The 17853-nt window shown below is 44.0% G+C and overlaps 2 protein-coding genes across 5 annotated transcripts in view; one reads left to right on the plus strand and one right to left on the minus strand.

Moving 5' to 3' along the window:
* Positions 1 to 14395: 14395 nt before the first annotated feature.
* Positions 14396 to 17853, plus strand: part of LOC134842088 (regulating synaptic membrane exocytosis protein 2-like) — a 104935-nt gene continuing 101477 nt past the window's right edge. For all 4 annotated transcript variants that reach the window (XM_063858259.1, XM_063858260.1, XM_063858261.1 and 1 more), the window contains exon 1: positions 14396 to 14938. In XM_063858259.1, coding sequence (XP_063714329.1) covers positions 14466 to 14938 — 473 coding nt within the window. In that variant the 5' untranslated portion in view covers positions 14396 to 14465. The remainder of the gene's footprint in view (positions 14939 to 17853) is intronic.
* LOC134842090 (neuronal acetylcholine receptor subunit beta-3-like) lies at positions 15742 to 17767 on the minus strand. Its single transcript, XM_063858265.1, has 2 exons — positions 17076 to 17767; positions 15742 to 16928 (listed from the first exon to the last, which is right to left on the minus strand). The coding sequence occupies exons 1-2, from the start codon at positions 17553 to 17555 to the stop codon at positions 16101 to 16103; spliced, it is 1308 nt and encodes a 435-aa protein (XP_063714335.1). The 5' UTR covers positions 17556 to 17767; the 3' UTR covers positions 15742 to 16100.

Here is a 17853-nt window from a genome sequence, read left to right on the forward strand (position 1 = left end):
GCTCATCAGCTGGTGTTCCGTCTTCGGTGATTTCCAGGTTAGGACTGCTTCCACGGCGTCTGGGTCAGGTCTGATACCGTGTTTATCTACCATCCTGCCCAAGTATTTGATCGAGTCCTTGAGTATCTCGCACTTTGATGGTTTACACTTCAGCCCCGATCTTTTCATGCACGCGAACACCTCGTCAAGCCTCTCGATGTGGTCTTCTAGTGTTGGCGTTGCTATTACCACGTCGTCCACGTAGCACATTACCAGGTTGCCGTACTTCTTCGTCACGCCTATCAACGCGTGTGCCATCAGCCGCTGAAACGTGGCTGTTGCATTGCAGAGTCCAAACGGCATCCGTTTCCATTGAAACAGACCCAACTCACAGGCGAACCCTGTCTTGTCCCTGTCTTGCTTCCTTAATGGTACCTGCCAAAAGGCCGAGCCTAAATCAAGAGTCGTAAAAAATTTCGCATCACCTAACTTCGAGAGGCTCTCATCAATTCTAGGTATGGGATAGGCATCCTTTACCGTGACGGAGTTCAGGTATCGAAAGTCACAACAAAACCTTAACTGGTCGCCTTTCTTTTTGGCCATCACTACTCCACACGCCCACGGTGACTTGGATGGTTCTATCATGTCATACTCTAGTAACGTTTCGATTTCTTTTCTACACGCGTCCGATTTGTGTGGGGTCATGCGCCTCGCCCCCTCCCTGTGTGGCACCGCGTTTTCCTCAAGTTCTATTTCATGTTCAACAAAATTACAACACCCGATATCCGCCTTATGCCTTGAAAAAACCTCCTCGTTCCGCTCTAGTACGTCCTTGATAGCTTCGAGCTGTTCATCTTTCAGTTTGCCCCTTAAATGTTCAATCTCCGGCAGAACCGGTTTATCAGTTTGCATTTCATCTAGTGTGGGTCGCTCTGGAAAGTTCGAACAGCTCGAAAGCCCATCGTCCGTTTCTGACTTAAGTGATTTGATAAGACTTGAAGAATCTTTTATTCTCTGCAATCGTCTCAAGATACAAATTTTGTCCCTGTGATTAGGACAATCAACAACTTCATTTTGTTTTGAGTTTTCAATTGTTTCGTATCGAGTTTTAACTGGTAAAGCATATCCCAGCTTCCTCCCTCTCTGTATCGTGATCGGTATATCAAGGGTATTCAACAAGACACTGACGCAGAGGCCGCTCTTCGTTATCGAAAATGATCTTCCTAAAACAGCAGCGCTTTGACTATTGGGATTCGGAACTATACACACTTGCTTGTTGTCACTTAGTTCATTATAATTTTTCATCCTCAAGCTTACGATTGCCGCTTCATTAGCTTTTAACCTCACTCTCCTACTCAAGAATACCGGTGCTTTGTTTTCATTCGCCATTATTAAATTTACCGGTTTGATTGCGTACCTCCTATCCGGGTTCCGTATCCTGAACATTGCATTATTTAGATCAATCGTTACGTCGAAATTCCTGATGAAGTCTCTGCCCAAAATGAATTGGTCAGATTCATCTAGGTTTTCTACCACGATGAAGCTCATCCACAGGTTACGTTCCCCCAAATTGAGGGCTATTATCGGCGTCCTGCCCAGCACCCGTAGGGCCCCTTTGTTTGCAGCTGACAGCCGTATTCTCGAGTCTATCAAGTCACCTTTGTCAAAGCCCATCTTTTCCCATGTTTCGATTGGTATGACGCTCAAGACTGCTCCCGTGTCAAGTAATCCACGCAACTGAGTCTTTTTGCCATTTATGTCTAGCACGTGCCCTGTCACGTCTGCTTCCGTCCCGATGTGCATTGCATCTTCTTCAAGCATGGCACAGTGTCCGATCGATCTTACTTTCAACTCTTCTTTCCCTACATAGATTTGTCCAATTAGGTCTTCGTCGCATGTTATCATCGTCTTGGTATAGATGTTGATTCCATCTATATTTAGCATGACCTCGTGTGGACCATAAGCTTCAGTGTACCTATTATCAACACGTACCGATTTGCTGCCCCCTCTCGTGAGTAGTGCCCTGAGCGCTCTAGAAGTCGTTTGTGGACTTATTCCACTCAAGTAGTCTGCATACACGTCAATGTGCATTATCGTCTGGTCGCTCGGCTCGCTCAAGTTTCTGGTTACCTCGTGTCCGCCCACTGTGATTATCGACATTATTCTTGCTCCGATTTTCGATATTCCAAAAGGTTTACCTGTCACCATTTTCACGGTGTTACAATTCCCGGTCTTCATTGAACCCGTTCTAGCCTCTGGTATTGAGTTCGATCCGGTTAATGCTCCGTTAAAATTCTGTCTTTCGATCTCCAACTTTAGTCGTTGCTCTATTTCTTTCGCAGCCAGATCTTGTTTCACTTTGGCAATTGCTTCCGTCGCCGCTTTCTCATAATTTATCTCTAGAGAGCTTCCGGCCGCGGACTCTAACGCACCGCTAACATGTGTCACAGCTTTCACTGTCTTCGTCGGCAATTCGGTGTTTGGTGCCCCCAAGTTCCTAGATTCAAACTCGTTTTGCCTGTTCCGCTGATTCTGCACCGCCGCTAATGCCAACTTATGTTTGGGGTGATTCTGGTCCTTGACCGCTTCCCAGAACAAGGGACAATCCATTCTGAAGTGCCCCTCCTGGTTACAGAAGAAGCATCTGGCGCCTATCTTGATGATTAAGCCATTATAGTACTCGTGTTCCTCCATCTGGCTCATATCCTCTTCATCCGGTGCATAACCTAGGCTCTTCATGCCTTGTTTGTACGTTGTGCAGTCAGCCACATGATGATCCGCTGACCCGCAGTTCGCGCATGATCTGCGCTTGTCCATATCATCTCTAGGTTTGTACCATGATGACCTCTGGGGTTGGCTTCCCCCTTGCGTGTTCCTGTTTTCGGAATATGAGTACTTCTTAGGTTTCATCAGCATGTATTCTCTTGATTTCTGTCTCATTTCTTCTGGGGTGGGTGCGCTGTCCTTCGACAATGTGTAGTATGTTGCTAACATTGTCCTTAAGTCATCACTTTTCACCCCATCGATGAACTTCGAGGCAATGCTAAAGTTCCGTCTATTTGTCGACTCCTCTGGGTCACTCCTCCTTCTCAAGCTCTCGAGGTCATCTAGGAACCGATCTATTGACTCGTCGTCCCTCTGCCTTCTCTTTTCAAATCGCATCATCGCTTGGTGACCCTTCATGCCTGACCCGAACCGATTCAGCAATATCTCGAAGATCTTGTCCGCGGTGTCGCGTTCTTCCTCCTTCTTTGCGACCACGCATTTTAATGCCGTTCCTTCCAAGTTGCTCAGTATGGCTGTACATGCTTGTCTTTCGTCACTCAAGTTATCTTGTTCTAGATGTAATCTCATCACTTCCACCCAAGTGTCAATGCATCCATCGGAGTCGTCCTTGAATTCTTTTGGCTTCTTGAATGTCTTTCTTGATTTTCCCTCTCTCCTGTCGCTCGAGTCAGTGTTCCTCGTGGCGAAGGCCTCTAGAGTCCTGTTCATCATCTCCCAAGTGCTGGCCCATGTCATAGCATCCGGTCCTGTGTTGCTGTTAGCTGTTGAATCTCCCGGAGCAGTCGTTGTATTCGACGTTCCATTCTTCATTATTGTTTTCGCAGCTGTTGGTGCTATGCTTATCGCATCCCTGGTTAAGGGCAACGGTGTCGATTGTCGTTTGTTCCTTTGTGGTTCTGCAAAGTCAACTCTGGTGCCTTGCGTACGATCCGCTGCCGGTCTTTCTTGTGGAGTAGAACCTCTCAAGATTGCATCCAATTTCGCCTGTATTGCACACGAACTTTCGGCCTGATTTTTGCTCATTGTGTCCATTCTCTTTTCCAGGCTACCTAATTGGCTGTTGACATCATCATATCGGTTTTTCAACTGTTGCATATATTTTTTGATGTTCCTATCTCGTTCTTCATTGGTGGCTTCTACCTTATCTGTCATCTCCTTGAGTCTCTCGTCTGTTGCCTTAGCCAGGTTGAAATAACTATCCAGATACTCGTGTTTGTTGTATCTTAATTCTTTTCTTATCACTTCTCTGTCCTCTTCGCTGTGCTTCAGTTTTTTGTCGATCTGATTCAGTTTTGCCATCAAGTCACCTAGCTCAAGAGTAGCCTCTTCATGGTCAGCCGTCGGTCTCTCTTCGGCCGTAGCCTCTGCTTTAGCTTGTTCCTCTCTTGGAGTCGACAGCTGCGAGTCGACAGCTTAGTGCTCGGTTGTCGACTCGCAGCTTGAAGGGCTCACTGCCTAAGTATGCTCTGTATTTTTCGACAAAGGTGACCACCGCGAACATCTCTGCTTTCGGTGCTCCGTACTTCATTTCTGTGTCACTTAGGACCTTGCTCCCGTATGCTATTGGTCTCAAGACTGTCTTCCCATTCCATTCTTGTTCTTGATGGAGAATCCCAGAAATAGCGACTACTGATGCATCCGTGTCTAGCACGTACATCCCTTTCTCAGTCGGCATACCCAGTACTGGTGCCTCACACAGCTCTTTCTTTATTCTCTGGAATGACTCTTCTGCCGCGTTGTTCCACGTGAACTTCTTGCCCTTATGTCTCATTAATTGTTGCATCGGGTATACTTTGTCCGCATATCCCTTGATGAATTCTCTATAATAGTTGGCGAAACCCAGGAAGCTCATCAGCTGGTGTTCCGTCTTCGGTGATTTCCAGGTTAGGACTGCTTCCACGGCGTCTGGGTCAGGTCTGATACCGTGTTTATCTACCATCCTGCCCAAGTATTTGATCGAGTCCTTGAGTATCTCGCACTTTGATGGTTTACACTTCAGCCCCGATCTTTTCATGCACGCGAACACCTCGTCAAGCCTCTCGATGTGGTCTTCTAGTGTTGGCGTTGCTATTACCACGTCGTCCACGTAGCACATTACCAGGTTGCCGTACTTCTTCGTCACGCCTATCAACGCGTGTGCCATCAGCCGCTGAAACGTGGCTGTTGCATTGCAGAGTCCAAACGGCATCCGTTTCCATTGAAACAGACCCAACTCACAGGCGAACCCTGTCTTGTCCCTGTCTTGCTTCCTTAATGGTACCTGCCAAAAGGCCGAGCCTAAATCAAGAGTCGTAAAAAATTTCGCATCACCTAACTTCGAGAGGCTCTCATCAATTCTAGGTATGGGATAGGCATCCTTTACCGTGACGGAGTTCAGGTATCGAAAGTCACAACAAAACCTTAACTGGTCGCCTTTCTTTTTGGCCATCACTACTCCACACGCCCACGGTGACTTGGATGGTTCTATCATGTCATACTCTAGTAACGTTTCGATTTCTTTTCTACACGCGTCCGATTTGTGTGGGGTCATGCGCCTCGCCCCCTCCCTGTGTGGCACCGCGTTTTCCTCAAGTTCTATTTCATGTTCAACAAAATTACAACACCCGATATCCGCCTTATGCCTTGAAAAAACCTCCTCGTTCCGCTCTAGTACGTCCTTGATAGCTTCGAGCTGTTCATCTTTCAGTTTGCCCCTTAAATGTTCAATCTCCGGCAGAACCGGTTTATCAGTTTGCATTTCATCTAGTGTGGGTCGCTCTGGAAAGTTCGAACAGCTCGAAAGCCCATCGTCCGTTTCTGACTTAAGTGATTTGATAAGACTTGAAGAATCTTTTATTCTCTGCAATCGTCTCAAGATACAAATTTTGTCCCTGTGATTAGGACAATCAACAACTTCATTTTGTTTTGAGTTTTCAATTGTTTCGTATCGAGTTTTAACTGGTAAAGCATATCCCAGCTTCCTCCCTCTCTGTATCGTGATCGGTATATCAAGGGTATTCAACAAGACACTGACGCAGAGGCCGCTCTTCGTTATCGAAAATGATCTTCCTAAAACAGCAGCGCTTTGACTATTGGGATTCGGAACTATACACACTTGCTTGTTGTCACTTAGTTCATTATAATTTTTCATCCTCAAGCTTACGATTGCCGCTTCATTAGCTTTTAACCTCACTCTCCTACTCAAGAATACCGGTGCTTTGTTTTCATTCGCCATTATTAAATTTACCGGTTTGATTGCGTACCTCCTATCCGGGTTCCGTATCCTGAACATTGCATTATTTAGATCAATCGTTACGTCGAAATTCCTGATGAAGTCTCTGCCCAAAATGAATTGGTCAGATTCATCTAGGTTTTCTACCACGATGAAGCTCATCCACAGGTTACGTTCCCCCAAATTGAGGGCTATTATCGGCGTCCTGCCCAGCACCCGTAGGGCCCCTTTGTTTGCAGCTGACAGCCGTATTCTCGAGTCTATCAAGTCACCTTTGTCAAAGCCCATCTTTTCCCATGTTTCGATTGGTATGACGCTCAAGACTGCTCCCGTGTCAAGTAATCCACGCAACTGAGTCTTTTTGCCATTTATGTCTAGCACGTGCCCTGTCACGTCTGCTTCCGTCCCGATGTGCATTGCATCTTCTTCAAGCATGGCACAGTGTCCGATCGATCTTACTTTCAACTCTTCTTTCCCTACATAGATTTGTCCAATTAGGTCTTCGTCGCATGTTATCATCGTCTTGGTATAGATGTTGATTCCATCTATATTTAGCATGACCTCGTGTGGACCATAAGCTTCAGTGTACCTATTATCAACACGTACCGATTTGCTGCCCCCTCTCGTGAGTAGTGCCCTGAGCGCTCTAGAAGTCGTTTGTGGACTTATTCCACTCAAGTAGTCTGCATACACGTCAATGTGCATTATCGTCTGGTCGCTCGGCTCGCTCAAGTTTCTGGTTACCTCGTGTCCGCCCACTGTGATTATCGACATTATTCTTGCTCCGATTTTCGATATTCCAAAAGGTTTACCTGTCACCATTTTCACGGTGTTACAATTCCCGGTCTTCATTGAGCCCGTTCCAATCTCTGGTATTGAGTTCGATCCGGTTAATGCTCCGTTAAAATTCTGTCTTTCGATCTCCAACTTTAGTCGTTGCTCTATTTCTTTCGCAGCCAGATCTTGTTTCACTTTGGCAATTGCTTCCGTCGCCGCTTTCTCATAATTTATCTCTAGAGAGCTTCCGGCCGCGGACTCTAACGCACCGCTAACATGTGTCACAGCTTTCACTGTCTTCGTCGGCAATTCGGTGTTTGGTGCCCCCAAGTTCCTAGATTCAAACTCGTTTTGCCTGTTCCGCTGATTCTGCACCGCCGCTAATGCCAACTTATGTTTGGGGTGATTCTGGTCCTTGACCGCTTCCCAGAACAAGGGACAATCCATTCTGAAGTGCCCCTCCTGGTTACAGAAGAAGCATCTGGCGCCTATCTTGATGATTAAGCCATTATAGTACTCGTGTTCCTCCATCTGGCTCATATCCTCTTCATCCGGTGCATAACCTAGGCTCTTCATGCCTTGTTTGTACGTTGTGCAGTCAGCCACATGATGATCCGCTGACCCGCAGTTCGCGCATGATCTGCGCTTGTCCATATCATCTCTAGGTTTGTACCATGATGACCTCTGGGGTTGGCTTCCCCCTTGCGTGTTCCTGTTTTCGGAATATGAGTACTTCTTAGGTTTCATCAGCATGTATTCTCTTGATTTCTGTCTCATTTCTTCTGGGGTGGGTGCGCTGTCCTTCGACAATGTGTAGTATGTTGCTAACATTGTCCTTAAGTCATCACTTTTCACCCCATCGATGAACTTCGAGGCAATGCTAAAGTTCCGTCTATTTGTCGACTCCTCTGGGTCACTCCTCCTTCTCAAGCTCTCGAGGTCATCTAGGAACCGATCTATTGACTCGTCGTCCCTCTGCCTTCTCTTTTCAAATCGCATCATCGCTTGGTGACCCTTCATGCCTGACCCGAACCGATTCAGCAATATCTCGAAGATCTTGTCCGCGGTGTCGCGTTCTTCCTCCTTCTTTGCGACCACGCATTTTAATGCCGTTCCTTCCAAGTTGCTCAGTATGGCTGTACATGCTTGTCTTTCGTCACTCAAGTTATCTTGTTCTAGATGTAATCTCATCACTTCCACCCAAGTGTCAATGCATCCATCGGAGTCGTCCTTGAATTCTTTTGGCTTCTTGAATGTCTTTCTTGATTTTCCCTCTCTCCTGTCGCTCGAGTCAGTGTTCCTCGTGGCGAAGGCCTCTAGAGTCCTGTTCATCATCTCCCAAGTGCTGGCCCATGTCATAGCATCCGGTCCTGTGTTGCTGTTAGCTGTTGAATCTCCCGGAGCAGTCGTTGTATTCGACGTTCCATTCTTCATTATTGTTTTCGCAGCTGTTGGTGCTATGCTTATCGCATCCCTGGTTAAGGGCAACGGTGTCGATTGTCGTTTGTTCCTTTGTGGTTCTGCAAAGTCAACTCTGGTGCCTTGCGTACGATCCGCTGCCGGTCTTTCTTGTGGAGTAGAACCTCTCAAGATTGCATCCAACTTTGCCTGTATTTCACACGAACTCTCGGCTTGACTCCTGCTCATTGTGTCCATTCTCCTTTCCAGGCTCCCTAATTGGCTGTTGACATCATCATATCGGTTCTTCAACTGTTGCATGTCTGTTTTGATGTTCTTTTCTCGTTCTTCATTGGTGGCTTCTACCTTATCTGACATTTCCTTGAGTCTCTCATCTGTTGCCTTAGCTAGGTTAAAATAACTGTCTAGATACTCGTGCTTGTTGTATCTTATCTCCTTTTTTATCACCTCTCTGTCTTCTTCACTGTGCTTAAGTCTTTTGTCAATCTGATTTAATTTCGCCAACAAGTCACCCAGCTCAATGGTAGTCTCTTCATGGTCAGCTGTCGGTCTCTCTTCGGCCGTAGCCTCTGCTTTAGCTTGTTCCTCTCTTGGATTGGCTTCTGAGGTCTTCGTGCTCACTGTCCCAAACGTTCGTGCTCTTTCTGCTTTTGGTTCTTCAGTCACGTTTTCTTTTGTTTTTATTCCGAACATTATTCCCAATTTTTCCGTAAAAGATGTCCTCTTTACTTGAGAGTCTTCTTTCACCGTTTCTTCGGTGTTGCCTATTGCATCTTCCGCGTCATCTATCGGTGAGAACTCTATGGGTTTCTGGTTCGGTTCCTCTGCATTGGGCATTGGAGTTGACTCTGTCGCCATCTTCCTTGTTTCATCCACACTTTGATCGGGTGTCTCTAGATCAATCTCGATGGTGGGTTCTACTCGCTCCCCTTCCGTGCCCTCTTTCGCCCTGTTCTCCGCTGTACTCCTTGTGCTGACCATGTTAACTGAAAAGTTCGTCTTCGTTATCTTTGGGCCCGTTGATGTCGTTCCGCGCAGCGATGAATTATATTTCGTGTTTGATCCACTTGACCTTTTTTCGAGCACCGGTACCCTACTCCGCCTCATTATTTCTATTTACAACTGCTTCTATTTACAATTTTATTATATACACGATTCTATTCTAAGGGTAAAAAAAATATTTTTTGTGGTAACAAATTCTGTACAACGTGTTAAAAACCTTATCCAATTCTCTTTCTAAAACCTCCGAAAAATTTTCCTTAATTTGGTCTTAACCCTACCTATTTCGATTTGTCTTATTCTGTCTTAAAACGCACTTGTTGTAATTTGACTTCAATTTCTATACCGTCCCAAGACTATTCGTCACTATCACAGTACTCTCCGTTAGTGTCCTAAGACCCTTGTACCAAGACCACTGTTCCAAGACTACTGTCCCAAGACTAGTGTCCCAAGACTACTGTCCCAAGACCAGTGTCCCAAGGCTAGTGTCCCAAGACTACTGTCCCAAGGCTAGTGTCCCAAGGCTAGTGTCCCAAGACTACTGTCCCAAGGGTAGTGTCCCAAGACCAGTGTCCCAAGACTACTGTCCCAAGACTAGTGTCCCAAGGCTAGTGTCCCAAGACTACTGTCCCAAGACTAGTGTCCCAAGGGTAGTGTCCCAAGACCAGTGTCCCAAGGCTGGTGTCCCAAGACTAGTGTCCCAAGACTAGTGTCCCAAGGGTAGTGTCCCAAGACCAGTGTCCCAAGGCTGGTGTCCCAAGACTAGTGTCCCAAGACTAGTGTCCCAAGACCACTGTCCCAAGACTGTCCCAAGACCACTGTCCCAAGACCCTGTCCCAAGACCACTGTCCCAAGACCCCTGTCCCAAGACCCTGTCCCAAGACCACTGTCCCAAGACCCTGTCCCAAGACCCTGTCCCAAGACCCTGTCCCAAGACCACTGTCCCAAGACCACTGTCCCAAGACCCTGTCCCAAGACCACTGTCCCAAGACCCTGTCCCAAGACCCTGTCCCAAGACCACTGTCCCAAGACCACTGTCCCAAGACCCTGTCCCAAGACCACTGTCCCAAGACCCTGTCCCAAGACCACTGTCCCAAGACCCTGTCCCAAGACCACTATCCCAAGACTGCTCTGTCCCAAGACTTCTTCGGTCTTGTCCCAATACTCGTCACGGAGTGTCTTCCTCGTTGTAGGGTCTTCTTGAACCACCGTACCTTGTACCACCACTCAAGCTCTAGTAAAACTTTCCCAAAAACCCTCTCTTAAAAGCCAAATGCTGACCCCCCTCTTCTTTTTGGTTGTTTCTATTTCAATGTAGGTGCGCAGGTATCTTGTGATCACCTGTTCGTATAAAACCAAACACAAATCCTCAATAAAATGCAACAAAAATTTTAAGTAAGAAAAATAATAAAAACAGAAAAATGAGCCCACCTAAAATTTAAAGGTGACCAATGTCTACCTTTCGTCTAAAAAAAATGTCTGGTACCTAATTGCCACGCGTTTTCCTCCCCCCACTAGTGATCTTATGGGGTATCACAAAAGCTGTCTATATCCGGTCCCCCCTACCAAACCAACCAGCGTACCAGCCTTAACTCGAGTTGGATTTTGGATCTCCACCTAATATTACCAACGCGTGTTAATTTCTAATGTAACTAAGTCAACGATGTCGACTAATTAGTTACTCTAATTTCCCCCTTTTTGCAATTTACAACCGCCAACCTCTAGCCTAACCAGTCCCCCTTCTAACCTCCCCCCTTTCTAGCCCCCCTTCTTAAGCCTAAAAATTACTTTAAGCGCCGGGTGCTAAACCTCTCAAGAGAAAACCGTAGACCTGTTTCCAGGCCTGCTCAAGTAAAAACGTTCCTCAAAACTGGGGGATTTCGCTTATCCAATTTTACACTTATCTCCTATAATGTAATGTGGATTCTAACGATACCCGTTCTGCCCAACTTGAGAACTCGAGAATTGCCAAATCCTTCTTGGCTGCTTTCCCACTCGACTGGTCACCTGTTCCAGTCCAGTCTCCTATTGGTTCAGCCAAGTGTCCCTGAACCACTTTCCCACTCGGCTGGTCACCTCTTCCAGTCAAGTCTCCTATTGGTTCAGCTCAAGTGTCCCTGAACCACTTTCCCACTCGGCTGGTCACCTCTTCCAGTCAAGTCTCCTATTGGTCCAGCTAAGTTCCAAGCTATCTGAAAACCCTTGACAACGCCCCACTTCGGGCACTTTATTCAGTTTACTGGTTTAAATTGCTAGGTTGATCGAAACGATCGAACTTGTAAAACAGTATGGGTATACTATTTAATTAATATAAAGGTTTGATCCAACTAATCTGGTGTCAAAGTCACTGTCTTTTTTCGTTTTATGGTTTTTGTTCCTTTTTCTATTCTTTTTTGGTTTTTGTTTTGCTTTTTGTCTTTTTGCTCGTGTTTTTGTCCCCCTAGTTGCCCCCCTTTACTCGGTTAGCTAAGCCTCGTTCGGAGAGCGTACCAGGAAATTTTCTCGAGTTTTCTTAAAAAGCTATCACGGTACAACCGGAAGGTTTGCACGTTCCTGTCGAACCGTACCGCCGGTACTCTAGAATGGGCATTCAGCCCGAAGCAGTCTCAAGTGGGTTCGACTCCGTAGTCTTGATGTCGTAAACACCCAGGAGCGCCATAAAAACACTATGTAACATTCGTCTACTGCAGTCACACATGAGGCTTAAGAAAAATAGGCCCTATAACCACTGGCTCAAGGGTCAGGGACACTATCTCTTGTGTTTTTCTACCTCAAGAACGGTCGGAGCCAGTTCGGTTCGCTTGTGACATGAGACTACGACCCGTTACAGCTTAAAGGCTACTACTAAAATATCCCCCCACTCTAGAATTAGAAACGTCCCCATACTTAGGTCTCTAGATACCCAAAATACATGAACGCCGTTAAAAACCGGGTTGGAACAATCCGTTAAGTTACTTTTTATTAGACAGTGGAACTTTGATCCATTTCAGATGGATCAACCTAAAACTCGCCTTACCTCAACATAACAATTATAAAACACACTCTAGAATTTAAATTAAGTACTCACATTGTAGCACGCTCAAGAACCAGGAAGTAAATAAGTCGATAAACAACTCAAGAATTAATAAAGTAACTAATATGAGTTTAATGTTAGTCAGTTTCAACAACAAGAACAAGTTTTTACTCTAGACTGCAAGTTCTCGTGAACCATTGGGACACTCTAGCTGTCCACCTTTCCACCGAAGGTTCACTCTGGTCCAGTCAAGAATAGTATTCCAATCGTAATAATCCAACTCGAGGGAATGCTCTCGTCTCTGTCACAGATGGGACAGCTCTACTCTCGATTATTATAGTGATGGAAATTGCGAATAGCAATTTCCTACTGTTTTTTCTTGCGACTTTCCCGCGTGTGTGTCTTAATCGTTCTGAAATCGTTCTGAAATCGTTCTCTGATTTTCAGTTCTCGCGAGAAAATCGTGCATGACAGGTTCCATTCGAAACTTTGAAAAATTAAATTTCACTCCAAAATCAAGTGTTTTTTGCTTCTCTCAAGGTCAAACTTCCAAATATGACCGACTGGCACAAGAACGTTATTGGAACGATCGGCCAAACGGCGAGGGCTAGAATATTCTGGTATTTTAAAATTTTAAAAATTCGAATTATGACGTCATATTTCTGAGAAACGTCAGAAACGGCCATTTTGGCTAAAACGAGAAAGAAGAACACAACAACATTAGTTGCGCGGACGATAACTACGAGAATCGTGATAAAAAAGACAACAGCAGATTGCAGGAACAGCAGAGAACGTTCCGAGTTGCAACTATTGTGTCGCTACAATAGTTGCAAGGCCGTTGCAGACGACAGTGAAGGGTGGATGACAGCCTTTCGGATTAAGAAGAAATCAAGATTAACGAGCTTGATTCAGTGGATTCAAGAATCCGGAAGGACTTCGGAACTGAAACTTTTAGCCTGTTATATAGACTTTTAGCTTCTTGTCATGTCCTGATTTGAATTTAATTAACATCTGGATTCATTTTGATAAGGATGAGAAGCTAGGAGTTGGGGGAAAGGGTTGATCCATCTTCGATGGAGATGATGATTTTTATCTACTGAACAAAAACAATAATAATATAATAAATAGTAGTAGCCCTGTTTTTAGGAGTGACCTCGTGGTCTGGGGATACTGAGACCCAGCCATGAGCTCACTATTTCTGCATGTAATCTAGTTAATTTGAGTGTTTTGACCGAAGCCGAAAGCAGTAACGTTTTTGTCGACCCGATGCTGGAAAAGACCACCGAAAGTACTGGCTTGGTAGAGACGGTGAAAAGCATGCAAAGCTCTGTTTAGACGTTAGCCAGTCGTCTTAAGACTTAGTTTTGTTTTCCGTCGATATGTATCTTCCGGGCCGTCCGCATTTTGAGCCTAATCGAAGTTCTATCGCAATTCTGAATTGTTGGTTCGACAGTTTTAACCTTATATTTTTTGTACGGGATGACGTTCAACCATTTGGAGCCGAATCTATCTTGGAACGAGTTGAATCTTTTTACGTCCGTTGGCTCGCGTCGTAAAATCAAGTCTCCAATTTCGCTGTCAAAAATTGGCTCTGTCCAATTTTTTTGGAGTTCATTTTCCGCAGCCATTTCAAGTTTTCCAAGTTCAAACCACCGTTTAAGCGCATCATCATAGGTTTCATCTACATGCTTCAAACCAAAGATTTCGCCCAAAGCATTGTTTGCTCCTGCTGAGGCTAAGAAAGCGGGTAAAGCGAGTAGACGAGCGGAAGAAACTCCCAAGCCACCTTTCGCTGCCGGGAGAACTGCTTGTAAAAACTGGTTATCATCCATTTTCACATTAGTGACCTTGCATAGCGAATTTCTTAGTAATTTGTCGTAGCGTTCCAAAAAATCTTCAAACCGGCAGCATCGAGTTTAATTTCAATCAGATTAATTCTAATCATGTTTTCATCATTTTGACTGGAATATATGATGAGAGTACTCCTGACTGTAGCCTCTGTTAGTATGGTGCTTGTTGACCTTCTGATTATTAATAAAAAATTAAGAAAAGAAAAGAATGTAAAAAACAACTCAAGCGAGGTTAAAACGACTCGACAGATGGTGTATATGCCATCCATTTATGACTGTTCCAAACGAATGGAGTAATCAATAAATAACTGTGAGTTACTTTCAAAAATTAAAATATGCATAATTGTGTATTGCAGATCTGATGAAGAAAAAAGTCAAATTCCTTCATGGAGTTTTATATTGAGTTTATACGAAATGAATTTAAACGATAATGATATCGTCTCTGTTTGGAGTAGCAGCTGCCAAAGTTAATTCTCTGTCAGAATCGATTCAACAGCTGAACCCCACAGAGACGTTAGAGAATGCCCTGAAAATACCCCAAACGCCCGTGCCTTCTAATGCCCCACCACCGGCAACTACAACTCGGACAGGAGCGACCCCAGCACCTGTGCCGACAGCAGTTCACCAACATCAGCCGCGAACCGTTTCAGCGTCTGTTCCAGGAGCTTCTGCGAGATCAGCATCAGTGCCTCCTAGTGTTCGGAAACCTCTGAACTCGCACGAAGATGGTGCGGCTCAGTTACCACCTCCGCGGACACTAACTCCAACCGAGAGGCTGCAAACAGATGAAGAGAAAATTCCATTACCCGATCTTTCAGGACTAAGCCCCGAGGAACAGAAGAAGATTTTGGCAGTACTCGAGAGACAATCGGATGAATCGGCCTCAGAGCAACAAGCTTTAGAGTAAGTTTTTTTTTGCGAAATTTCATGTTGCAACTTCTACAACTAGTAACGTACCCTTTCTATTTACAAGTAACGTCCAGATAAATTACGGTTAATTTAAGTGTCACGATTTTAGTAGTCATAAACGATCCCTGAAGTAGCTGCGACAGTTCGTCGAATGTAACTAAAGTACCCTTGTTCGTCATCAGATAGCAAAGCTTAAGTTCAATTCTAGTCATTAAATCGGCTGATATGCAAAAAATTTGAAGTTTGAATTAAACTTAACTACAGTGTTGATATAGTTGCCACACAGAAAAGCGAACTAAGCTTCCGAATAGTATGTATAAGATTTTTTGAAACTGTGAGTCCTTTGGAGTGAATGTTTGTGAATCAAAATTCAGGACGTCGTTTTTTGTTATTGTTTGAATCTCAAGTGAAATTGTTCGAATCACAACTCGAGACAAAGTTTTTTGGGAGTGCCTATTTTCGCATGAAAAATGATCCAATTTAAAGTTTTACTAATCCATGAGTTGTCGGAACCAAATCATTCGTATTTGGATATTTACACTTGTTATCAGCATTGTGTGTTATTACGAACCTTCCTTTTTCTAACTTAACTCGAAAATAAAAAAGGAATTTTCTTTGCTGCATTGGAAATTGCATAGCATGTTCTCTGCTTTATTTTTTTGTGGCTATGGTTTGGTGTCTATTAAGCTTCCGTGGCTCTTGGTCGCAGGTTTGAATCCAGAGGTATATGAGTTTTTACTAATTCGAGGCTTATTTCTAACTACTTCGAGGGTTCGGTTCTAAAAAAAGATCCAGTTTCAATTATTATGGGTAGTAATAATATCGAACTAAAAATTTCCGGTTTGTATACTTGAGTTTTCAGTGGTAGCGTTATATGCCATCATGCAATGAAGATCAATCTATATAATCTGCATAAAGTTATGGTTGTAATCTACATAAAGTTATCGGTTTAAATCGAGATATACCGAGATTTAATTTGTCGTCTAAGTTTATCACTGTTTTTCGTTACAACTATGATATTTTGATATGCACATGCAAGGTTACAGTCAATTTTGTCCAGCTATCAAGGTTTTTAGATTTTTTGCGGAGTTGACGTTGAACACATATTTTTCTTATCGATTTGACTGAGTTCATGTGCGGCTTTAAACCGAATTGGTTATCCAGATATTGCTTTGATGTAGTAGTAGATGGCTCCCGAGATCAAAGCAGTCGAATAGCAAATCAGAAGTATTCTGTCTATCAGAGCTGCTAGCATCTTCCATCCGACCTCGCTGATATGTTCGGATTTTATAGCACGCTCAGTATCATTGTTATAGTTGCTCCAAGCTTGTTTCTCTGCTTGTTGCTGCTCCTTATTTTCGGACTTAGGTTTGGCTTTTGTTTCGTCTCTGACATTCAATCGGGCAATGAAAAATAAAGTCATGATTCGACTGCTTATGACCGCAATTATGCATCGTGGAACTGCTTTACAAACTGGGGTGTAATGTATTGAAGACGAAAATACACTGACAATGAGTGAAATCGAAGCCAGAATGATCAGAAAGACTACTAAGGATCCCGCAATTGGAAAGTCGTCTTCGGTGCTCGGAGGCAAAATGTCAGACAGAACCAGAAGTTCCACAACTTGAGCCAGTAAAATCGTCACAGCCAATGAAATCTTTTCTCCTGACTCGACCGGAAGAATCAGAGCCAGTATTGACATGGCTCCCATCATGATTGCAGGGATGATTATGACAGTTACGTAAAAGGTAGGGTTCCGCTCGAATATGAAAACGTACTCAATGGCGTCGAAGTTCCAGAAGTCGGTGAAGTTTTTGAACGTTCGATTGGTCATGAAGTAATTGACAGGTTCTACGAGATGCCATTGGCCACTTTGTTGGAATCGTTGCAGGTCCATATGTGTGGGATGAGAGAATGCTGGATCTATTCCGAGTCTGTATGAATTTTGAGTGGCGCCCCATTGCCCAATGGTGAATCGACATTCCTATAAAAACGATTTTTCAAGGTTGACGGTATTGTAGGGTCCCAACTGGTGAATTCAGATAAAAAAGAATCAAGAGGACTTGTTTGGTGGTAAATTTAATGCTATGATGCCGTGCTTTCGATTGAGAAACATCTATCTAGTTCTTACCTGGGAGTCGAATGGAAAGTACTTGACATTGACACTGCATGTCATCTTGACGTTAATTGAGCTGCTCCTAGGAGCCACCAGACCATTGAAGACAATCATCTGTTCCAGAAATCCGTCATAGATCCATTCCGTTGCGTCAAAGGGAATTATATCTGGCGTCCACAGACTCCTAGGAGGCAGTTGCAATTCAAAGACACCATTGACTGCCGGATCCCAAGCTATATGGGGGAGATAGTAGAAAATGTAGATCCAGAGTTTGACGTTGATAGTTCCCTCTTTCTCGTCAATTCCCAGCATTTGGTACAGGTCAACGTAGAGGTATACTGTATTGTTTAGCATATTGGTATGAGGAGTATGGTTCGTGGTTTGGTTTAGAACTGAACTCACGAAACTTCGCTCCTCAAGCGAGTTTAAACAGCATACAGTGGAAATAAAACTCAAAAAAATTAGCAGTTGCGAAAGGCTAATTATCGAGCACATTTTGTTCTTCAAAAGATTTTAAAAACTCATTAATTTTGAGCGAACGTTAAAGTTTAATAAGTTTTCAACAAAACAAAATAAAGATCAAGATAACAGCTTGAGCAAACTTTTGCTTCATTTAGTTTCATTTATAATTCATGTATCAAAGTTTTTTATAGCCTTTCGTTCGTTTTTGCGTTTCTCGAGTTTTTCATTCTTTCTCAAGTTTTTGTCATATTAACATTAAGTGTTTAAGTGTTTTTTTGTGAATTTTCTGAATAATATCTAAGTGCAAAAAAGCATAGTTTTTTTTCTAATA

This window comes from Symsagittifera roscoffensis, chromosome 3 (genome assembly GCF_963678635.1).
Source record: "Symsagittifera roscoffensis chromosome 3, txSymRosc1.1, whole genome shotgun sequence".
NCBI lineage: Eukaryota > Metazoa > Xenacoelomorpha > Acoela > Convolutidae > Symsagittifera > Symsagittifera roscoffensis.